The sequence below is a fragment of the Acanthamoeba castellanii genome (assembly GCF_000313135.1).
Source record: "Acanthamoeba castellanii str. Neff unplaced genomic scaffold scf7180000084567, whole genome shotgun sequence".
NCBI classification, from domain to species: Eukaryota; Discosea; order Longamoebia; family Acanthamoebidae; genus Acanthamoeba; species Acanthamoeba castellanii.
Window position 1 is genome coordinate 50,821 of NW_004457516.1, and position 22,109 is coordinate 72,929.

The window sequence follows — 22,109 nt, forward strand, 5'->3', positions numbered from 1 at the left end:
ATCTGCTCCTTCATTTCCTGCACGGAGAGGCTCGCTGAATGCATCGAGTCATCGAAGCGCGAGGGATGAAGGAACGAGAGATACGGGAGGAGGGGTGGGGAAGGCGCAGCTGCAACTTAGCGCTCGGCTGCAGAAGGACCCGAGCATGCTGAAGCGCTCCATCTCCACCGGGCAGCTCACGACCCTCATCCAGACCGAGGTGGACGCATTGGAGGGCGAGCTGGACCAGCAACGGAAACTGGCTGCAGAGCCCAACGCCCCGCCTTCACGTGCGAATGATCTGCTGACCAAGAGCTTTGAAGAGGTGCTGCGCGACCAGTACAGCTTCATCGAGAACGACGAAGATTATGCCGCACAGATTTTGGGAGTTGCAGATGACCGAGTAGAGGAAGGACGCAGGCATGCAACGCCGACCGCCGCGACCAGGGGGCGTGCAGAGAAGACGGTGCAGGAGGCAAAGGAAACGAAGAAGGAGAGGGAGGCCGTTGCTGAGCTCTTGCGAGTGCTCAAGGCGGGCGAGGGGTCCCACGAAGTGGGCGACAAGAAGGCCAAGGAGGTCAAGGTGGAGCACTCCTACTTCGTCGGATGGCTGCAGAAGGCACGCATCTTCTGCCGTCTGGACCGGGCCGTTCAGCAGCAACCGCAAGCAAACATCGACATCTTTGGTACTACCTCCACCTCACCGCCCCACCCTGCTTCCCAACCAACGTGCAGCCCGATTGAAGCGAAGACTTTCGTCTGATCCTGTTCATCTTCACTACCACGACTGCTGTGCAGATGACTTGCTGGCGGCTGAGACCCTGGACTACGGCAAGGAGGCCCTCGGCTACTATCAGAAGTGCATCTCCCTCCTGCCGCACCTGGCCGGCCTCACCGCGCCCGACCTCAAGCAAGCCAAGGTGCCACGCTCACCCCAACGCGCGGACCACACCTTACGTCTCGAGAACAGCCATTACTGACCCGCTCTTCCTTCGTGTGCCTGAAGGTGTACCTGTTCAGTGAGCTCGGGCAGTACTACCAAGGCAAGGGCATGTACGAGAAGGCTCTCCAGGTGCACCACTCACCCATCCGACGTCCAAGAGTGGCACAGCGCTTCTGATGCTAGTCTCGCCTGTGTTGTTGCGTTGTGGCAGGTGGCGGTAACGCTGCTGTCCGAGAACAGACAATCGCAGGAGATGCAGCAGATGCTGCGCGACTCTGTGACCGTCTTGAGGGAGACCGCCGATGCGAATCAAGCCGCCTTCATCATATCCACCATCAGCAAGCTCAAGTCGCCCATCGATGGTGCGTACGCCGAGGATCAGTGATCATCATCTACATATCTCTGTATGTCCAGAATATAAGACTCACTCTTTTCTCCTCACCACAGCCTGCGTGGACTTTATCAGCGCGACCTACATGCAGCTCGAACCACTTCTCCAGCGAAGCTCCGATCCCACGTACAGAAACATAGCCTCACTTCTCGCCCTCGCCTCCCCTCTGTCGCCGAATATTAATACGGCTTACTCCATACTCTTGTCTGGTCATGTGCGCAGGTTCATCCAAGCGCGCATCAGCATCGTCAATTGGTACAAGCTCCTTCTGTCGGAGGCACGCGTCAAACGACAGTGCAGCAAGCCGCCGCTCTCCGTCAGCCTGCGCCTTTCGAGCGGCATACGCGATGAGGGAGTGAAAGTGGTCGACCACACGCAGGAGTCGGTAGAGCGCCTTCGCCTTTTCTTTCTCAATGGGGGCTTATTGTTAGGGTTCTCTTACGCTCTGTGTGGACTTGGTGGATCTGTTGCAGCTCATGATGGACTTGCTGCTGGGCTACCGCGAGCACGATCATTCACCAGAGGTGAGCGAGGCCGCCAAGCTGGCCATCGAGCAAGTGGCCGAATTTACCCTGGACATTATCGAGGAGGGCTACGAGCACGTTCAGGCCGGCACCGAAGGTTGGTCCCGTCTCCACTTCGCTTCGCCTTGCGCTGAATCGGCTCACCGCCTCTGCTCGTCACACCAGAGGCGGAGGGCCACGTGATCAGCATCCAGGTTCACATGGAAAGCCTGGTGCAGCGCTGCTCCTACTTCCAGACCATGCTCTCGCTCAACATGGTGGAAAAACAAACCCAGCGCATGAGGTGCAATGCAACCCCTGTTCAAACCCTCCCTCCCAATCACGCTACTACTTCTTTGCTGATCGATCTCTTGTTTGTGGCTCTGTCGTGCCCTGTGGTGCGCGTAGAGTCGTGACGTCTCAGCCCTATGTGTTCTTGGACATGATCGACTATCTGTATCGCTCTGGTGGGTTCTCCTCTCCCTTCTCCGCCTCGACCCGCACCGCTTGGATGGAGGGACTAACTCAATATACCACGCACACGCACACACATACAAACAATATTTGACCCACCAGAGGTGGAGTTCGAATCGTTCGATCACGCGCTGGCCGTGTACATGGTCGCCAATCAGTACGGGGTCGCCGAACTGAAGGAACTGGCCTCGAATTTCTTGTCGACCAGCGCCCACACCTACGCCGCGGAGATCGAGAGCGATTGGGCCAAGTTCAAGGAGGTCTACTACCTGGCCGACACCATGAACCTCCCAAACCTCAAGGTTCGCGCGCGCTCTCTCTCTCTCTCTCACTCTCACGCAACCGACCACTGCTGTCCTCTCTTCCACACGCATGTCAGTACACTTATCTGGTGTGATTCTCCCTTTTGTTGGACGCAGGCGGCGCTGATGCAGCATTTGACCACCAACCAACGTTGGCTCAACAACTTAGATTCGCTGCCGCCCTTTGGCTCAGGTGCCGCACTGCTGGAGGAGGCAACACGCGCGTGAGGCGTAAGCGCGCGATTGTTGCAGACACTCATCATACTCCCCCTGTCTTTCTCTCGATGAGCCAGATATGCAGCACTTGCGGGACATCGAGTCCCACTTCCCTGATATCTTTGCCCGTGTATCGAACGACGGGCTAATCAAGAAGATTCAAAGCGCGGCCAAGCACGGTACGTGGTAGGCCTAGGGCTTGATGGCGTGCTGATGCTGACGTGGCTGCTTCGGGTTGGGGGGGGGTGAGCAGACCAGCTGGCGATAGCCGAGTTCCTTGTCGACCTGCTAACCAAGCGGAAGAGAGGATCGTCCGTGCCGTGGTATTCCTCCACCTCCTACGAGCCCGCCGCAGGGTCGCAAGAAGAGTCAGTCGCCGCCACAGTGGACGCCCAGGGCATGTGCTCGGAGTGTCGTATCGTGATGGGCCACCTGACCACCTGCTCCATGTTCAAGAACTTCAGGTACTACAACACACACACACACACACACACACACACACACACACACATGAGTCAGCGCTGATTGATGGGATGACTACGCTGCCCTGCTTATCAGGAACATCGCCGGCCGCGCCCGTCCGGCTGTTCCGGTTGCCCCACCTCCTCCACCAGCCTCCGCAGCGGCCTCTGCCAGCCAGTACACAACGACGGGTGGTGGCTTCGTCCCGGAACCGCTTCTGCTCAGCCTGCTCGAGAAAGCGAACAGCGTCGCGTGGAACGATCTCGTGCTGAAGCTCCTGCGTTCCGGCTTCTGTGCCATCACCCCCTCAGGTCCGCCCTCTCTATTTGGCCCACCCTCCCCCACTGCTGTGAAGCTTACTCGCTGTGGTGACTACAGTGCTCGCGAAGCCGGCGGAGGCGAACGATGTGGCCCTGCTCGGCCAGCTGATCGACATTCTCGCCGCGGTCTACACCGAAGAAGACGCAGAGACGCCCGGTGAAGCTGATGGTGATGACGTCAGCAAAGGAAAGGGAAAGGAAAAGTTGCGGGACCACGAGGAAGCGGCGGCGGCGGCGGCGAAGGAGGAGGTACTGAGGAGGCGCGAGGGCAAGTGGCAGTGGGAGGGCGACTCGTCCGACTGGCACGACTACGACGAGACCGCCAACCAGCTCATCGAAGCGGCCTACGCCTCGGGAGCAGTGATGACCACCCTCACGCACGGCTACTTCGCAGGCGGCAGCGGCTACACGATCATGCTCGACCGCCAGAAGCAGCGCAACAACGCCACCAACTTTGAGCGCAACATCCGCCGACACGACCTGCTGCCCGGTACTCTCTTCTTTTCGGTTGGCGCACACACTTTCGGCCATGGCCTCTCACCACCGCCGCGAGCGGCGCCTCGTGTGTGAAACAGGTTACCCTTCTGCAGCGGCAGCGCCGCTCGTGCTTCCGCAGGAGCCGAAGAGGCACCTTGCGATGCTTATGAACGCGCCAATACACAACGGGAAGACACTGCTTATCACCTTCATCGAGAAGCGGATCCCGCTCTCCGTCCTCAAGCGGTTCCTCGCTCTGGGCAAGGACGTACTCGGTACGAGCCACACATGACACACACACGCACGACACGCACGACACGCACCTCATGGTTTGGCAGATGTGAACGTGCGCGCATCGCTGGAGTCGGGCGAGTCCGTCACGGCGCTGGCGCTGGCCATCCAAAGCGTGGCGGATGCGTGGAACGAGGCGGACGAGCTGATCTCCCTGCTCCTCGCCCTGGGTGCCGACCCCAACCTGGAATTCACCGTGGCCTCCCTCCTGGGCACGAAGCCGGTACGCGACGACTCGGCACTTCACTTCACTTCACTTCACTTCACTTCCTCCTCCCTCTCCTGACCGCCTGCGCCTCACACCGGTGGTGTGGTTGGTGGTCATGGTGGACACGTGCGCAGTCCACGCCCCTGCTGCAGGCCATCAAGCAGAACAACTTTGAGCTTGTGCAGCGGCTCGTGTCTGCCGGTACGCTCTCTGTCCCTCAAACGATACGAAACGCGAAACGAAATGAAACGAAACAAACGAAACAAATGCAGGTGCGGATGTGAGCTACAATGTGCCAACGGCGCGACCGCCGCTGAGCCCGATTGGCGCCGGCCGCGGCCCAGTCGCGACCCTCTACTCGCCGGAGGAGGACCTGCTCGCCTCCCTCAACTCGCACGCCGACCGCAACCCGCTCTTCGCCGCCTGCTTCGGCCGCGAAGAATCCGAGGTGAGCCCCTCCCCCGCTTCCTTTGAGGCCGCGTCGCTGACCACCGGTGTGCGGCTGCGTTCACCGTGAGCGCAGGACAGCGCGCGCATCGTCCGGCTGCTGCTCGAGAAGGGCGCGGCCGGCGGCCCGCCAGACCACCAGGCGACGAGCGCTGCTGCCGCCCCCACTCTACGGGGTCCGCGACGTCGCGCGCGCTGGCTCCTCCGCCCGTCCTGGTGCTCCCCAATGCCGCGAGCGCCACCACCAGCCAGGCCCTGGATGCCAGCGTGGTCCGGGGCAACACGCCGCTCATGGCCGCCGCCTTCTACGGCCGTGCCGGTACGGTCACCGCAGGCCGAGAGGGCTGGGACGCTTTGCTGACGTCAGCATATTTTTAAATGCTCATGCGCTCAACCGTGCAGATCTCGTGCAGCTGCTGCTCAACGTCGGCAGCGCTGACCAGACGGCGGCCGCCAAGCCCAAGAAGGCCAAGGGAAAGGAAAAGGAAAGCGACGACGAGCCGTCGCCGCGACCGCGGTCTGCCCGCCCGCCAGTCTCACGCGCGTGCGACGTCGGCGCGCGCAACTGGTGGCACTGGTCGCCCCTCCACTTTGCCTGTACCGTTCCCGCCCTGCCCGTCGTGGCCCACGACACCCAACGCGCGCTCACCTCTTTTCTGGCGCGCAGCGTCGGCCGGCCACGAGGAGGTGGTGCGTCTGCTGTGCCAGGCGCCCGGCGCGATCGATTCGGCGTGCGTGGTCAGCTCCAACGGCATCGTCAACACGGCGCGACAGATGGCCGCCGACCGCCAGTTCAATCGCGTCCTGTCGCTCCTCTGCGCGTACGCACCCTCTCCCCAGCACCTCGCAGCTGACGTGTGCTGACGTGTGCTGTGGTGGCGGCAGGCTGCCTGAGGACCCTGTGGTGCCGTCGCTGGCGTCGTCGCAGGGCAGCGGTGCCGGCGGCGAGAACCGCAACAGCAGCCCCGGCACGTTCCAGCACTCGGCCGAGCTGGCGCCGCTGCAGACCTTCACGTCGGTGTCGGCCCTGGGCGGCGGCGCCACCACCACCGCCGTGTCCACCCTCTCCGGAAGCGGCACCGCCAAGTCCAAGAGGCGCCTCTGGGACCGCCTCAAGTTCTTGTGATTCAACACAGCCCACCACGCGCCCAACTCTTCTGTACTTTTCTATTCGCTCTGCGTGTTATGCAATTGACATGTGACATGTGACATGTGACATGTGACGAGTGGCTGGCTTGGCTCACTGGGTGGTCAAGGGCTCGGCGGAGGTCTGGTGCTGGGCCTTCTTGGTGAAGGCGTCGAACTCGTCGTCCTTGATGGCGAACGTGTGGGTGCCGTCCTCCGGGTACTTCCGGGCCACCACGTCGTTACGGTAGTCCTCCACCGCCTTGCGCATCTCCTCGCCCACGTTCGCTGCACACACGCACACGCACACGCGCACACAGAAAATATGAGTGCGTGCGTTTTGTGTGTGTGCTACGCCGCACACACGGCGCTGAGTGGCGTCAGCGCACCGTATTTCTTGAGGAACTTGGGCTGGAAGGACTGGATGTCGGATTGGCCCACCATGTCGTCCCACACCAGCACCTGGCCGCTGCAACCGTTGCCCGAACCGATGCCGATGGTGGGCACGCGCAGCTGCTGCGTGATGAAGGTCGCCACCCGGTCGGGAATGCACTCGAGCACCACTGTGGGCGGGCAAAGATAAGCAAACGCGCGTGCGTGAACGCTGGCGCAGCATTGTGGGGGGGGGTGCGAAGGGCGCGTACTGGCAAAGACACCGGCATCCTGGAGGGCCAGAGCGTCCTCCAAGATCGCCGTGGCCTGCCCCGAGGTGCGGCCTAGGGGTTCACGCACAAAGAGAAGAAGGTGGTGAGCCAAAGCATTCCCCCAAGTCACTCGTACGAGGGCGTGGAGGCAAGCGCACCCTGCACTTTGAATCCGCCCAGGGAGTGGATGCTCTGCGGGGTCAGACCGATGTGGCCCATGACCTGCCGCCCATCACCGCGCCCGCCGGTGGTTAGTGGACGTTGTGTGGTGGGCAGATCCCAAGGGGGCGACTGTACGGGAATGCCGGCTTCGACGATGGCCTTGGCCCTGGCGGCCATGCGCTTGCCGCCTTCGAGCTTGATGGCGTTCATGTTGGCCTCCTTGATCAGCCGCATGGCGTTCTCCACCGCCAGCGCGCTGCTCGGCTCGTAGCTCCCAAAGGGCATGTCGCCCACCAGGAACGAGGTCTGGTTGCCCCGGTGCACGCACTTGGCATGGTGCAGCATGTCCGTCATCGTCACCGGTATAGTACTCTCGTAGCCCATCGTCGTCTAATATAGAAATCAACCACACATGTCAGCAACATATTCATATATACATGTGTTTTTCTATATAAATAAAAATGTAGCAAGTGGTTGCAGTGCAATGGGTGGTACCATGCCAAGGGAGTCGCCGACGAGGATGAGGTCGATGCCGCCCACCTGCTGGATGATGACGGCCGAGGGGAAGTCCTTGGCGGTGAGCATGGTGAGGGGAATGTTCTTGCGGTACTTCTCCCCGAGGTCGAGCACCGTGGTCCGCTTCCCGATGTCCTTCGTCGACGTCGGTCGCGGGTGCGCCGAGTAGCCACGCCTGCCGGAACCATCCTGCACCCTCGCCACGCTGCTGCTGCTGGTGCTGATGCTGGTTGTGCTAGTGGTCGTGGTGAGCGAGCGGCTGCTGGTGTGTGCGACGGTAGCAGGCGAAACTCGACACAGCAGTGAGCGCATGGGCGAGGCCTTGGCGGTCTGTGACATTGATCTCTTCATTTCTTTCTCGAGTGCTGGTCTGGCTGGTTTGTCCTAATCTTCTCTTTGGTTTTCTGTTTTTATTGACCGATTTTTATCGCTATTTATTGTGTATGATTTGTCTGAATTCAATCCAATTCTCCGATTGGTCTTTTGATTTATGCCCAACCGGACATTTGATTTTTATCCTTTTTTATTTTCAACACCTTTTCGTGAACATGCCACGTCACCAGGCCAAGCCGCGGCAAGCTCACATGGCGTCGTGCCTGGCGAGGGCTTCGGCCGTGAGGGCAGACGGACCCGAGGCAGAAGAGGACGACGTTGAGAAGGCCGATCCCCGCGGGCGGTAGGACGAGGGCTTCTCGCTGAGCAGCGTCGTCGTACCCCACTTCGGATAGATTCTGGTTTGTATGTGGTGTTGATGATGATGAGGAAAAAGATGAAGCGAGAGCTGAGGAGGCGCTGTTGGGGTGGGGGTTGTTGTTGTTGTACGTACCGCTTGTAGAGGTTCATGCACACGGTGTCGTGGTTCTGGATCTTGCCATCGAATCGGCACTTCATGAGGCCGTGCGTGCCCAGGGGCTCCTTGATGTGTCCACTGCGTCCGTACTTGGTCCACAGCTCTACCGGCGAGAACCATCGCACGTCGTCTGGAGAGCCCAACGAACCATCAGCGCCGCCAGAACCACAATAAGAGCGAAGAAGAGCGAAGAGTGAAGAAGAAGAAGCGTCGTACCAGGGTGGTAGAACATGTGCTTGATGACGGCTCCGCGCTTGTGGATCTTGTAGGGATAGCCGGTGAGGACGATCTTCTTGACCACCACGCGGTCGGGGTCCACGGAGAGGAGCGAGCCGATGGCCACCAGCCGCAACGAGTGCACGGGCTTGGGCGACGCCGAGAGGCCAAAGTTCTCGTCGATCTCCTTGAACATGAGCACTGGCGCGGGCGGCACCCTATGGTGGCGGAGACGTGTGAGCCCCATGGAATGCACATGGTGCTGGTGCGTGCGTGCAGTGTGTGTGTGTGTGTGTGTGGTGGACGTACATGACGGGGCCGTAGATGGTGGCCACGGAGTTGCGGTTAGGCTGGAAGAAGCGCTCGGACTTGAACTTGTCGGAGCTGATCGAGTGCTGCGAGAAGACCGGGCGCGACCTGTAGCGCCGGAAGCCGCACTGGATGATGAGCTCCTCCTTCGACTTGACGGGCTCCGTGTACGAGGGCATCCTCTGCACGGCAAAGTTGATGACGGTCGTCTTGTGCTCGTGCTTGAAGAGGCCGCTCACGACGAACGGGCGCGAGGGGTTGATCCACTCGCCCAGCGCCTGCGGCACGTTCAGGACGTGCAGCGTGACGTAGGTGCCCATCTGTGTGCCACCGCCTGCGGTCAGCAGGAACGAACACACACACACACACGCCACAAGGGCTGCGTACCACAATGCCGTCTCTCTCGTCGAGGAGCTTCTTCACGGTCCTGGTGAAGTTCTTGAACTGGAAGATGCGGGCGTAGTCCAGGGGCAGGTTCTCCTTGGGGTCCCACGGCGTGTTGCGGAACGACTTGAGCCCTCGGTACTTCTGGAAGCGGATCTTGGCCTTGACGCTCATCGGGGTCTGCACCTCGTCCGGCCACTTCATGTCCTCCGTGGCCTCCTGTCGCATGCGCTCACGTTCCCTGTAATCACAAATGAGAACCATCAGCGCGAAGCGATTGGTGTGTGTGTGTGTGTGTGTGTCGTACAGTTCCGCCGCTTCCATATCTATGGTCTCAGTGCCGTCGCCATCCTCGGTCCACCCATCCTCACCATCGTCTTCACCATCATCCTCCTCATCGCCGTCGTTGTCCCCTCCCTCATCGTTGCTGTGTTCCGATCCGTCCATGCCCATCTCGCCGTGCTCCTTGCCCTTCTCGCCGCCGTCCAGGTCCATCGATCCCTGGTCGTCCTCGTCGTCTTCTCCTTCGCCGTCATCGTCCTCATCCTCGTCCGAGTCGACAATCCAGGCCGACTGGTACGAGGAGTAGCCCTTGGGGACCTTCTTCCTCTTCTTCTTCCTGTCCGTGCCCGAAACTGGTGCGTGACAAAAAATAAAATAAAAAACGTTAATTCCTGCGCGAGCGTGCGTGGTGGAGGCACGGTTGGGGAGGTACCCTGAGACATGATCTCCGCCTCGTCCTCGGCGGTCAAGTTCTGCTCGTTCGCCATCACGTCGGGCACCACCTCGGATTGCAGGGATTCCTGGAAGCAACGGTGCATGCTGTCAGTGACCACTCGCCGACACAGCGTAGGGTGAAGAACACACAAAAAATAAAAATAGGGGAATGGAAGTGTTGTAGTCGGTGAGATGTGGGAACCACCTCTTCCTTCCGCGCCAACAAAAAGAATGGCGAGAAGTAAATCGCTGGGTTCCCTCAGTTTTTTTTTAAAAAAAAACTGATTGTTATGGCCTGCCTTTTATCACCGGTCAACATTGCGCGTTGGCAGTCGTTGGCGGTGGGTTAACGGAGGCGCGTATTGTTGTCGCGAGATGTGCGGTAATGCGCGCCCAGCCGCGAGACAACATAAAAAGATGGTTGTTGTTGTTGTTGGGGGAGAGAAGTAGGTGTGGGGTACCTGCTTGTCAGGGTCGGCCATGTCCAAAATTTCCAGAGTCTCCCTCCGCTGTGCACCCTCGCCCTCCTCCGCCTCCATGCCCTCGCCCTTCTTGCCGTCCTTCGGCACCCGCGTGCTGTACGGGTGGGGGTCGGGCGTGCCGTCGATCTGCGACATCTGGAAGTCGCCAAAGTCGGGCAGGTGCACCAGGTCGTTGGCCGACAGCGGGCCGCCGCGCAGGTAGCCTGTGGAAAAGGTCGAGCGTGTCAGCTCAAGCCTGCGGAGAACTGGCGTCGCACATTTGGGAGTGGCTGGTACATACCCGACACCTTGAGGATTCCCACGGGGATGGTGGTCGACTCGGCGAACGGCCCGGAGGCGGCTGAGGGCTGCACGCCGGTGGGCTCGAAGTGGAGCGAGTCGACCAGGAGATAGGGTCGCCTCTCCCTGCTCAGCACCTGGCGTACTCGCAAATTGGACAGGAAACGCATGACCTGGGTGGCCTCCTGCACGTAGTACGAAACCGCGGGTGTGAGGATGCCGCGAATGCGACACACACACACACACACACAACGAACAGGGTGGGCCGCGGCCGTACGTCGGCTGTGTCGAGAGGAAGCACGCGATCAAAGTCGGGGAAGTGGAACTCAGCGAATTCCTTGATCTGCTTCTTGATGTCGGCTCTGTTCTTCTGAGGAACGGCAGCCAGTCCCTGGTGTTTTTACTGAATGCGCATTCCACAACGTTTTGTTAGGCCCACACAGGCAGCGGCAAAAATAAGATTACCCCAAAAACGTGTGTAGCCTCACTGTTCCACGGCAGAACCAACTATCCAGGTTCAACGCCGCTTACGCGGAGGCATCACCAACAGTAGGCGATCGAAAAAAAAGAGTTGCTTTCGCTCATGCTTTTGAATGGTTAGAACGGCGAAAAATGGGTTCTGCCACTTCAGTACAGAGCCTGACCAACCACACACCGCATACGACGCACATGACGCACACGGTGGAGAAGGCGGGGAGCGGGGCATGCAAGGGGGAAAGTGTTTTACCTGTAGTGCGACCAGCAGGGAGGGCATTCCCTGCGCCTTGACGGCCGACAGGAAGGCCTCGCCGGTGGCGTCCACACCACCGTCGGCGGGGATGACGAGGAGAAGAATGTCCGCGACCTGTAGCGGACCAAAGAAACGGCGTGAGACCGCGAGCCCCACTACCACCACCACCACTCATCGCTGTGTGATTACACACAAAAAGAGGTGTTTGACATCGTTTCCCGGTACCGTCACCCAACGTGTTTGGGCAAAGGTACGTTCAAGACGGGAATGCACATCACTGTTTCTCTACCCTACGAATTTGACACCCGCCAAGAGGTGCGCCCTTGGTAGGCAACACGGTAGGGAGCACAACGCAACACAACGCAACGCACAGGGTGGTGCCGAGGTTTGTGAGAGATGCATACCTTGGCGATGTCCAGCACGGCCTCAATGTCGCGCGGGGCCTCGAACAACGTCATTCTCTGCTTGAACGCCGGGAAACTGGAAAGAGGTAGCAACGCATGAGCCAGCAGCCTGGCAATAACCATGGAGAAGAAGCGGTATGTAACGTACTTGGCTGTGATGGGACCCACTCGCTCGGCGGAAATAGGAGAAGATGCCTCCGCGAGCAGCATGGATCGGGCAGCCTTGGTATCGGCATTGGCGCCCAGGCTAATGATACCCTGCAGGCACACAACACATCCATCGTGTGAGCACGAAAATCGCAATTAAAAAGCGGCGTGGGGATTAAATTAGGAAAAGATGGAACATCAGCGGAGATGTAACGTACGATGATTTTGGGCGGACCGGCCGAAGTGCCCAGGCGCTTGCTGTGAAGCACCTCCGCCTTCTTTTGTAGGCTCTTGATGTGTTGCAGCTTCTTTCGGTTCTCACGCGAGTTACCGACGACCTTCTTGAGGCTGGGGCGCTGCTGGACGGTGGTCTTGCCAACCTTACCTGTCGATGAATGAACGAACGAACAAAGGAGTTAATCATTGCCAAACAGTTCAGAAGATGAGATTCGATTTCGGTTGCGGTACCTACCCTTCACCTTGCGGCGGAGTTCACCCTTGGTGGCATGCTTGCCGGGCTTAAACGCCTTATTCGTCTGCTTCAGCGGGCCTGGCCTGTGGCGATGACCCTCCATCTCGATGTCGCGTTGCGATTTTGCAAGAATCAAGCGAAGAAGAGGGCAACGTTGGTGTTGTGCCTCCGGAAAAGAAGAAATAGCGGAGAATTACTTTATGTCGACACTGGCTGATGTCAGCCAAAAAATAAAATGGCCGTAAAAATCACAACATGCAAAAACTGGACAAAATCCTGGCTTGACCCAGAAATAGCGCCCTCGCATTCAATCGATAGGACGAGGGAAGGTGGAAGATGCTGCTGGTGTTCGACGACAAGCATAAGGAGGACCTCGAGTTCCTCAAGACCACAAATGTTAGCATAATCACCGAATTCTGCAAAATCGCCGTCAACTTCATTAAATCGGGAGCCAACAAGAAGCTTTTTGCTGGCGCTGCTCGTACGATCCCTCTCCCACCCCATATCTTCTTTCCTGCAAGCGGCACTGTTGGGCGGGCAGACCAGTCAACCATTTGCTCTCACCTATGCAGAGGCCCTCGACGTTGATGTCGAAACAGTGGAGCACTGCGTGGAAGGACTCGCGCACCTCTTCACCGAGAGCGCCAAGTACGGTCCCGCTTCTGCTCCTTTCCCCATTGCTCCTTCTCGGTTGAGCTTACGTCCGGCCCTCCCTTTCGCCGTGCATGCACACAGGACCCGCATTACCGAGATCGACTTCCTCGACTCCCTCATGCTGCTCTCTTTCCCCCAAGAGCTTACCGAGAAGCTCAAGGAGGTAATCCACCGCTTCACCCCGATCGCTCGCCGCCCTTTCTCTCTCTCTCGTCTAACTGTCGTCCGCGGCGCAATCAGTTCTACTTCGGCAATCACGTTGAGATTCGAAGGGTGATCGCAGAGCTGTCCTTCTCCATCCCGCACTACCAAAGCCTCGAGTGGCGGCTGGATATCCAGGTGAACATCATCACCATCTTCTTCTTCTTCTTCGCTCTTCTCACTCTCTTCTTTGGGCCGGCCTTGATTTCTTACCACCAACGATCATCACGCTCCAGGTGGGAAGCCGAACGGAGCACCGACAGATGAAGTCCGTCTACACCCTGCAGCTGGAAACCATGAGCGCAGGTACAACGCGCGCACGCGCCAATGCTTTGCTCGGCCTGCTGTTAATCGTTGGACTCCGTCTGCACAGAGCCGAAGGTGGAAACGCTGCAGGCCGACTACAGCAACTTGAAGCACCTCTGCACGGAGCTCGAGCTCGCCCTCAGGGAAGCCCAAGCCGCTCAGACGAGGCGCATCATGAGGAACATCAAGTGAATCCATGTACACACACACATCTGGTAGTGCAGGCAACTACGCTATTCGTATTACTCGTTACGTGTGGCGGTACATCGGGTGCACGCGCTCAATCCACGAGCCAGCTTGATGAGACGTCCTTGGAGGCGGGGAACAGCTTGCTCAGCACCTGTCGCTCGATCGGCGCCAGCTCCGGATGCCACACGTCGACGACGAGGGCCAGGGCAATGGCCTCCTCGCCTGGCTGCTCGCTCGTTGGCCCGCTCGGCTCGGCCCGCAGCTCGTGGGGCTGCGAGTCGTCGCTCACCAGGCAGGTCCCGGCCTCCCACTTTGCCTCCTCCGTCGCTCCCACTTGAAGTAGGGAGGTGTCGGGCCTCGTTGAAAGAACGAAGCGGCAGCGCAGCCGTGCGTTGGTCGGACCACAGCGCCGGCGTCGTTCTTGGCTCTCGCTCGACGAGCGCTTCTCGTCGCTTTCGTTCTTTCCTGTTCGCTCTTCGCTCTTTGACGTGTTGCGCAGCCGCAGGCCTGCGTCATCAGGATCTGAAAGCGCCACCGTAGCAGCAGCACTTGCGACATCATCACCGTCCTCCTTCTCCACGGCGTGGAAGTAGGCGAACCCAAACGCACACTCCTTCTGCACAGGACCACCGAGGTTTGAGGCATCAGTCAGTCGCACCACTACATCACTCGCAAAACCATCGGGCAATGCGATGAGAGAGTTTACCATCAGGCCATCGGCCGCGTGCCGCTCGAGCAGCTGCACCGTTTCGGGTGCGCGCTGTGCGTGGGCCTCGACGAAGGAGCCCTGGTTCCAGAGGTCCCACTTCCACCCGGTGCAGCCACCACCCTCCTCCTGCTTCCGCCACCCCTTCCCCATGTTGCGGCCTTCTCCCTCGAGGTCTGCTGCTCGTTCGGTCCAGAGGCGGCGCGCCTCGTCGGCCATGCGGGGAATGGCCGGCAGCAGCTGGTCGATCCACGAGAGCTGGGCGACAGTCGCTTCACCTTCATCTTCTTCGCCTCTCTTCCTCTTGAGGTTGATGGAGGCCAACCCCTTGAGGCTCAGCAGGGAAGGAGCAGGATTGATGGTGGCCGCAGCGGATCCGGCAGATGGGGAAGAGACCAGTTGCTTGATGGCGGGGCCGACTCGCGAATGGATCGTTCGGCGTTGGTCGTCATCTTGAAGGTCGTTCTGTGCAAGCGTGCGGAAAGATTCCCACAGATGCCGCTTGAATGCCTGCAGACTGGTGGGATCCGTCGAGAAGGCGCATCGGAGACAGCCAGGCTGCAGGCACATCTGCGATTTGGCCACGCCCCTCTTTTCCTTCTTGGCCTTCTTCTTCTCCCCTCCCCGCATCGATCGCAAAAGTGCAGGGAAGATGGCCACGGAGAGCATGAAGACCACCAAGGCGCCGATGATCACCACCTCGATCTCCATCGCGATTCCGCCTTGCTGTCAATTGTACTCGCTTTCTGCACAGAGATCTCTTCTCTTTCTTCTCCCTCCTTTTCCTTCTTCCCTTTTCGTGCGGCAAGCAAGATGGAGACCCAGACGAGGGGGCGGGCCGTCACCTGCAGTCGAGGAGAAAAGCGACCAGGCAAGAAGAGGCCGAGGCACGAACATCTCGCCAAGCGCAAGCGCGTGGAAGGAGAAGATGAAGATGACGGGTCGATTCCCGTCCCGGTCCTCCAGCAGGGTTCACCCGGGGCTGCAACAGGCGTGATCACGCCCAGCACGGCCTCGGAGCACCCCTTCGAAGCCGACCCTCGTGACCACGCCGAGACGCCCTTCCAGGCCTATCGCGACATCGCCCCGCTCCTCCGCGCCCTCGCCCAGCGGCTCTACGGTTCTGTTGTCGGCGATGCCAACGACGACGCCGATGGCGGTGTGGCCGCCGCGTCGCGTCAGCTGCGCATCTACGACCCGTACTTCTGCGAGGGCAGCATGGTGGCCTACCTGGCGCGGCTGGGCTTCACCAACGTGTACAACCGCAACGAGGACTTCTACGGCGTGGTGGCGGCCGGGCGGGTGCCGGACTTTGACGTGCTGGTCACTAACCCGCCCTTCTCGGGCGACCACATGGAGCGCATCGTGCGGTGGGCCGAGGGCTGCGGCCGGCCGTGGCTCCTCCTCATGCCCGACTTCGTCGCCAACAAGCCCTACTACCACGCCTTCCGCCATCGCTGCACCAGCACCAGCGCCGCCAGCGGCAAGCCCGTCTATATAGGACCCACCAGGCAGGCCTACGTGTTCGCCGCGCCGCTGCACACGCCCGACGGCGTCACACCGCTCGTCGGCCAGCGGCCCGCCACGGCCGTGGTGCCCGCAGGATTGAAGAGGAGAGCCGCAGACAAGAACGAAGACGACGAAAACGAAGACGACGAAGGTGAGGGTGCAGGGAAGGTGCAGGTGCTACCGGCGGGGTGCTTCCAGTGCGTGTGGTTCGTGCACCTCGGGGAAGCGCACGCGGAGGCGGTGCTGGCGCGGTGGCACGAGGAGCACTCGGCGGCAGAGGCCGAGGCCACGATCGCGAGCGAGGCCCGGCTGCTGCCGCAGCTCACCATCGCCAGGCGACCCACCCCGGCCGAGCGGCGCTGGCGCAAGAAGCAGCGACGCCTGCTTGCAGAGGGCCGGCCAACCAGCGACGCCGGCGGGGATCATGCTCCCATGATCACCAGCGGTGTTGGTCATCAGGGCGCAGGCGAGGGCAGCAGCAGCGCAAGTGGAGGACGAAGAGGCCTCCTGCAGCCAATGGCAGTGCGGCCGGACGAGAGTGGTGGTGTTGGGCGAGGACACCAGCGGGCAGCCCAGAAGAAGGGCCGAGGAGGGAGGACGGGCGGTGGTGTAGGCGGGCCACGAGCAAAGGCGCACCAGACATAAAGGTGCATAATTTAAATTGTATTTTTTATTTATTTTTATTCTTTGTTTGATTCAGTGCCGCAAGAGCACTGTGGCATGACACCTGAGCGTACAAGTACTTGGCTCGCTCGGAGGTGTTGGTTCACTACAGAGGACAAGTGAACAGATTCTGAACCGATTCAAGCGTGTCGCACGATGCTGTTCTGGAGGCGACCAGAGGTGGCCGAGATTGAAGAGGTGCTGCGGTCAGAGGGGCAGAAGGGATTCACGCACGAGGGCCACGTGCGTATGACGCGGGACGTGCGGTCGCGGGCCGAGCTCGAGGCGGCCCTGCGGGCGCAGGGCGAGGCCGGGCACATCTTCGACGTCGACCAGCTGCGCGTACAGCTCGGCAGCGGCCGTGAGTGCTTCGACAAGGCCAAACAGGCCATGCGCGCCTGGAAGATGTTTGACGTGCCCTCCTGGCTCGAAATCTGTTGGCCTCACTCTTCCATTCGGTACCACCACACCCCCTTGTCGTGTGTGCGGTGTGTGGTGTGTGCGGTGTGTGCGGTTTCTCATCAAGGCAATGGGATGGCGTGACAGGGAGGGCGAGACGTTGGGAACGCTGATCCTGAACATGGGGTTCTACTCGTTGGCAGCGTGCAGAATAGTCTACACGATCGACGAGGGGCCAGCGGCCGCACAGGGGACCACGGCCACCACGCATGCCAACCCGGATGGGAGCCCGAGCGGTGAGTTCCTGGTGGACGAGTGGGGCGTGGAGCGGTTCGGGTTCGCCTACGGCACTCTGCCGTGCCATCTGGTGGCCGGCGAAGAGCGCTTTCAGATCGAGTGGGACAAAACGGTACGACCGCCTTGAACCGCACACACGGCCAGTCGCACACGCAGGTTGACATTTCAAATAATGGGCTGACCTTCAGGACGACACGGTGTGGTACGAGGTGCTCTCCTTCTCCAAGCCTCAACACTGGATGGCCAAGGTGGGCTACCCTGTTGCCAGGTACCGTACATGCCTCACTTGCTCCGTTGCCTTCAGCTGATGAAATGTGGACCTCACTCCACTTTTTGTGATGATGACGACAGATGGTTTCAGGACCAGTACCACCAAGAAACAGCTCTCGCGATGCAGCTGGCCATCCAGGATGAAGACGAACAGCAGGATGTGTAACAACACCACCACCACCACGAGTAGTGTAAGAATAGTTAGCCTTATTGTTTCTTTGTGGGAGTGAGTGAGTACACGCGGACAACGACTAGTAGCTGCCCAGTGCCTCCTCTCGACTCCGCACGCCGCAGGACTGGTCGCTCTGTGCCGGCCTTTCCGGCCTGCCCTTCGACCACTCCCGGTCCAGCTCGTTGAGCTCTCTCAGCTCCCGCTGCACGAACCGCACCCACCGCGAGTTGCCTGTGATACGGATCGCAAGCAGAGCCAAGTCAATTCACGACGTCAAGGAGCTGTCGGTGCGTGTGCGTGTGCGTGTGCGTGTGCGTCGGCTCAATGGTTCGTCGGGTCGTTGGCGTACTGTTGAGGAGGGTGTGGAAATCGGCCGAGTCGATGGCGGCGATCTCGTTGGCCAGCTTGGCGAGGTGGCCCAGGTACCCCGCTCGCTGCGCCACCGGCTTCTTGGCCTCCTCTCGGAACGCGTTCGTCATCCGATCGAGCAGCCCGCACTTCACGATCGCCTGCAAACAATAACAGCGACAGCGGTTGCCGGGTCAGTCCTGCCTCTTGCCGCGCGTGTGTCGGTTGGTACACACAACACACGTACCTCGTCGATGAGTGCTTGTCGCTGTGTTATGAGAGCGTTCATGAGGAAGTTGTTGACGCCATGGTGGATAAAATTGTTAAAAGGATTCGAGTAGAAGATGTCCTGTGCGTGCGTGCGTGCGTGCGTGCGTGCTGCTGTGCGGAGATGGGCGAGGATAAGGGTCAGTTGCTTTCCAGGTATTGCTCGGCCACAGCGCAGGCAAGCTTCATCGTACGATGCAGGTCGCGAAAGTGTTGGCCTGGACCAGCTTCGCGTCCAAGACCTTGTAGCCCAGATCGACAATGAGCGGAAGCATCTCGAGAATCTGCCCATGCACGCGTACCATCAGCCCTCTGGAACCGAACACGCGACACACACGACACACGCGAGACACACACGGCACAGTAACAGCTCCACGAAGCCGTACCTTCAATCGCAAGAATCCCAGGGACACTTCGCTCAGCTTGGCACAGTTGTCCTTCGCCGGTGGCTCGTGTCTGGGCGCGGCGGGAAGCCGGAGCATCGACGTGATCCAGTCCAGCTTGGCGTGAAGGGCCTACACACCACCACCCCAAACGCGTCAGTTCTACTTGTGCGTGTGCGTGTGCGTGCGTGTCTCAATTGTCTGCGACGCGTACTTGCAGCAGGTGGGGCAAGTCTTTGAGGGCTTGCCCATAGGCCTCAGCACTTGAGGCTTTCCGCTTCTTCAAAAGTTGCATCAAAACTTCGATTCCCTCGAGTCGCACCACGCGCGACTGTTGTAGTGGCAAGAAGAGAGACACCAGCAAGATGAAGGTGAACGGAGCCGCCAGCTACCACCTTGCCCATGGCTATGAGTACGACGTACCTCGGGGAAGATGGAATCGAAGAATCGATGCGCGGTCTTTGTGTTGTCGATGTAGAGGTGCTCCAGCAGCAGCTCCCGCCCGACCAGAGGGGAGAGGCCCTCGCCCTCGACCAGTTGGCGCAGGACCTGAAGTCGCGCATTGTAAAACAACATTTAAATAATGATAATAATATTTATATAATATATAGATAAATATAATATAATGAAAAATAAAAAAGGCCGTACGCTGTCGGCGCCAAAGTGCTGGATGATGTCGCGACACTGCGAAGCGTCCCACGTCGACTCGACACCTTCGTCCTTCCAGATCAGCTCGAAATCGGGTCGAGACTGAGACGTGGAAAAAAAGGAGTTGTACAAGAGTGAGTCGTGTGTTGTGTGCAGGAAAAAAAGGGGGGAAAGAAGGTACTGGGGAGGGGGGGGAGTGTTGGTGAACCTTGAGCAACTTAAAGAGGGCGATCTCGCCTCGGAGGCCGGGCTGGTTGAGCTTCACGTTGAGATCGACCAGCACCGTGTTGGTTTGCACAGCATCGGTGAGGGCCAGTATGCCGTCCTCGCTGATCGAATTGTCTCGCAACTGTACAACAACACGAGACAATGTTTAGGTGAGGCGACGTTGACTTGGTTATGCGAGGAATGTGAGAAGGAGTGGAAGGGGGCGCGGGGGTACCTCCAGCGAGGTGAGGGTCGAGTTGGTCGCCAGCGTGTCCGCAAGCGCCGTCGCTCCAGCGTCGAAGAGCGCATTCTCGTTGAGCATCAAATAGCGGAGTCCCCTGTGTGATGCGGCACACGTCAGTCAACCACCCGCGGCCCACCTCCTCGGGCTCGAGTGGTAATGAGGTGCGTCGTACCTATTGGACCGCAGGGATTCGGCCAGGGTGGTCCCGGCGTACGAAATGCCGTTCGAGGAGAGATCTGGGGGGGAGGGGGAGGTCGAAGGTGTCACTCGCGAGTTGCCTCTGGCTCGCTGAGCTGAGCTGAGGGATGATGTGAGCGTACCCAGGCAGTTGAGCGTGCTGTTGACCAGGAGGGCCTCGGAAATGGCGTCCACGCCCGAATTACCCAGCCCGTTTTCCTGTTGGGTGCGTGCGTGAGTGGCGTAAGACCGTGGCCCTTGGACAAAGAAAGCAAATAGCAAGAGAATTAAAAAACAAATAGAGGAGTGGGGTACCTTGAGATTAACGTCGGTGAGAGAGGTGTTGACCTTGAGCGCATCAGCGATGGCGATGGCCCCGTCCGAGTCAATCCCGTTTCCCTCGAGCTGCAGCGTGGTCAGCCTGCTGTTCACCTTCAACGCCTCCGCCAGCGATTCCGCGCCGTCAAAGCCTAACACCGCACGAAAAACATCATCAGTTCAGTTGGTGGACCTCTCACCTGTGCGGCGCCACTCGTACTGGGAAGCGCGCACACGTACCGATCATGTTCCACTTGAGGCTGAGGCACTCCACGTGATCGTTCGTCTTGAGGAAGTTGGCCAGCATCGCGGCGCCGTGCCGCTCAATGTCGTTGGCATCCAAAATGAGCGTTGTGATCAAGCCCACTACCGGCGTGATCTGTCCGGGCGCGGGTCCGCCGGTCAGCATCAAGTCGTCACCGGACCACATCTATTATGGGCATGGGGATTGTGCAAGGCTTGCGCGTAGTAGTAGTAGTAGTAGAGTACCGGCTTGAGCGGCGGCAGCCTGTCCAGCAACTGGGCGAGGCCATCGTCGCCGATGCCGAGCGCTGGGAGAGTAATGGCACTGATTTGTCGCTCATCTAATAAGGAAGAAAGCGGTAAGTGGCGGAGGATTATCGGAGAGATCACGGTGGGTGGACCCACCATCGAGGGCCTGCAAGTAGGACTCCAAGTCCGTGGGCTCGATGAGTTCGGCGGCGGACTCAGCATCGAGCGAGGCGTCCTCGATAACCGGTGGGACCACCCCACGTTCGTGCACCAGCTCCTGCGTGGCGACTGCCGCCGGCTTGCTGCTGTTGATCTGCTGTTGCTGCTCCTGTCTCTGCGCCTTCTCCAGTCGCGCGATCATCTCCCGTTCCCTCATCCGTAGAGCGAATATTCGCATCTGTTCCTTCACGATCCGCGCCTGCCGCTCGAACGATGTCTCCTCCGCCAGCGGCGCGCCCCCGCTCTCCTGCGCCTCTTTGGCCTTTGCCGCCGCGGCTGCCTTCTCTTCCTCTTCTCTCTTCGCCTCCCTCACCAATTTGGTCCTGCAACCAAATGCACGGTGAGCAGTTGTCGCGGACACACGCATACGCGCACACGCACACGCATACACGCATACACGCACACACGCACGCACGCGCACACGCACACGACACACGCACACACGACACACGCGGAGGAATTGGAGCCATCGCGTACGCAAACTCGATGCTCGAGTGTCGCTTGAACTGCGCGCGTGCCCGGTGGTAGGAGGAGCCGCTAGTGGGTGAGCCCGGCGCCAAATGGCCGTCTAACGAGGTGAACAGCTTCGGTTGGTAAAAGTGTGTGAGCCCTATGTTTCGTGCAGGCAACACAACAGTTACTCCGCGTCAGTTCACACAAGCGGGCCGCGGTGCCAAGGAGATGCAAAAATAAATACCAATAAAATAAATAAATAAAAATCTGACGATGAGCAAGGGAAAATCGTTGGGGTTACCTGATTCGTTCTCGATGCCGCGGGACGAAAGGGCCTTGGCCTTGAGGCGAGCGTGTCGGTAGGATTCATCGATCTCCTGGCGCACGCGTTGGGTCATACCCGGCGAGAGTGGTCGTTCATCGTCGAGAAAATCGGTCTCCTCCACCATCTTCCTTGGCGAAAGGGGAAGCGCGATGGTGGTCTCATCACTCGTCACGATCACCAACGGTGGGAGCAGGCGCAGGAATGGCTTTTCC

At 59.6% G+C, this 22,109-nt stretch overlaps 8 protein-coding genes across 8 annotated transcripts; 4 read left to right on the forward strand and 4 right to left on the reverse strand.

Moving 5' to 3' along the window:
• Positions 1 to 145: 145 nt before the first annotated feature.
• ACA1_037090 (Ankyrin repeat containing protein) lies at positions 146 to 6,139 on the forward strand (the record flags this gene model as incomplete). The annotated part of the gene is made up of 23 exons (XM_004340886.1): positions 146 to 665; positions 778 to 899; positions 986 to 1,051; positions 1,134 to 1,284; positions 1,370 to 1,439; positions 1,536 to 1,698; positions 1,787 to 1,934; positions 2,003 to 2,120; positions 2,225 to 2,283; positions 2,393 to 2,592; positions 2,710 to 2,785; positions 2,886 to 2,987; positions 3,062 to 3,272; positions 3,445 to 3,581; positions 3,649 to 4,080; positions 4,166 to 4,335; positions 4,432 to 4,581; positions 4,701 to 4,767; positions 4,911 to 5,014; positions 5,095 to 5,332; positions 5,416 to 5,610; positions 5,681 to 5,834; positions 5,899 to 6,139. The coding sequence occupies 23 exons, from the start codon at positions 146 to 148 to the stop codon at positions 6,137 to 6,139; spliced, it is 3,894 nt and encodes a 1,297-aa protein (XP_004340934.1).
• Positions 6,140 to 6,253: 114 nt separating this feature from the next.
• On the reverse strand, positions 6,254 to 7,811 carry ACA1_037100 (3methyl-2-oxobutanoate hydroxymethyltransferase; the record flags this gene model as incomplete). The annotated part of the gene is made up of 6 exons (XM_004340887.1): positions 6,254 to 6,426; positions 6,528 to 6,701; positions 6,783 to 6,854; positions 6,941 to 7,004; positions 7,080 to 7,334; positions 7,440 to 7,811. 6 exons carry the CDS (start codon positions 7,809 to 7,811, stop codon positions 6,254 to 6,256), a joined length of 1,110 nt encoding a protein of 369 aa, XP_004340935.1.
• A 229-nt stretch (positions 7,812 to 8,040) lies between these two features.
• On the reverse strand, positions 8,041 to 12,553 carry ACA1_037110 (uncharacterized protein; the record flags this gene model as incomplete). The annotated part of the gene is made up of 15 exons (XM_004340888.1): positions 8,041 to 8,191; positions 8,287 to 8,440; positions 8,527 to 8,744; positions 8,836 to 9,155; positions 9,223 to 9,460; positions 9,527 to 9,854; positions 9,935 to 10,022; positions 10,398 to 10,621; positions 10,699 to 10,882; positions 10,975 to 11,088; positions 11,425 to 11,541; positions 11,832 to 11,907; positions 11,980 to 12,089; positions 12,197 to 12,363; positions 12,451 to 12,553. 15 exons carry the CDS (start codon positions 12,551 to 12,553, stop codon positions 8,041 to 8,043), a joined length of 2,592 nt encoding a protein of 863 aa, XP_004340936.1.
• A 233-nt stretch (positions 12,554 to 12,786) lies between these two features.
• ACA1_037120 (COMM domain containing protein 2, putative) lies at positions 12,787 to 13,803 on the forward strand (the record flags this gene model as incomplete). Its single annotated transcript, XM_004340889.1, has 6 exons — positions 12,787 to 12,931; positions 13,023 to 13,098; positions 13,186 to 13,267; positions 13,345 to 13,443; positions 13,542 to 13,611; positions 13,679 to 13,803. The coding sequence occupies 6 exons, from the start codon at positions 12,787 to 12,789 to the stop codon at positions 13,801 to 13,803; spliced, it is 597 nt and encodes a 198-aa protein (XP_004340937.1).
• Positions 13,804 to 13,891: 88 nt separating this feature from the next.
• ACA1_037130 (uncharacterized protein) lies at positions 13,892 to 15,217 on the reverse strand (the record flags this gene model as incomplete). Its single annotated transcript, XM_004340890.1, has 1 exon — positions 13,892 to 15,217. One exon carries the CDS (start codon positions 15,215 to 15,217, stop codon positions 13,892 to 13,894), a length of 1,326 nt encoding a protein of 441 aa, XP_004340938.1.
• A 102-nt stretch (positions 15,218 to 15,319) lies between these two features.
• ACA1_037140 (uncharacterized protein) lies at positions 15,320 to 16,660 on the forward strand (the record flags this gene model as incomplete). The annotated part of the gene is given in 2 exon segments (XM_004340891.1): positions 15,320 to 15,463; positions 15,476 to 16,660. The coding sequence occupies 2 exon segments, from the start codon at positions 15,320 to 15,322 to the stop codon at positions 16,658 to 16,660; spliced, it is 1,329 nt and encodes a 442-aa protein (XP_004340939.1).
• Positions 16,661 to 16,834: 174 nt separating this feature from the next.
• ACA1_037150 (Oryza sativa (japonica cultivar-group) family protein, putative) lies at positions 16,835 to 17,810 on the forward strand (the record flags this gene model as incomplete). Its single annotated transcript, XM_004340892.1, has 4 exons — positions 16,835 to 17,092; positions 17,205 to 17,486; positions 17,563 to 17,642; positions 17,726 to 17,810. The coding sequence occupies 4 exons, from the start codon at positions 16,835 to 16,837 to the stop codon at positions 17,808 to 17,810; spliced, it is 705 nt and encodes a 234-aa protein (XP_004340940.1).
• An 85-nt stretch (positions 17,811 to 17,895) lies between these two features.
• Positions 17,896 to 22,021, reverse strand: ACA1_037160 (leucine rich repeat domain containing protein; the record flags this gene model as incomplete). The annotated part of the gene is made up of 18 exons (XM_004340893.1): positions 17,896 to 18,047; positions 18,166 to 18,325; positions 18,412 to 18,513; positions 18,626 to 18,715; positions 18,818 to 18,946; positions 19,029 to 19,145; positions 19,238 to 19,363; positions 19,463 to 19,564; positions 19,671 to 19,811; positions 19,905 to 20,007; positions 20,086 to 20,149; positions 20,234 to 20,309; positions 20,406 to 20,560; positions 20,649 to 20,838; positions 20,898 to 20,992; positions 21,057 to 21,442; positions 21,597 to 21,729; positions 21,874 to 22,021. The coding sequence occupies 18 exons, from the start codon at positions 22,019 to 22,021 to the stop codon at positions 17,896 to 17,898; spliced, it is 2,469 nt and encodes an 822-aa protein (XP_004340941.1).
• Between the last annotated feature and the right edge of the window lie 88 nt (positions 22,022 to 22,109).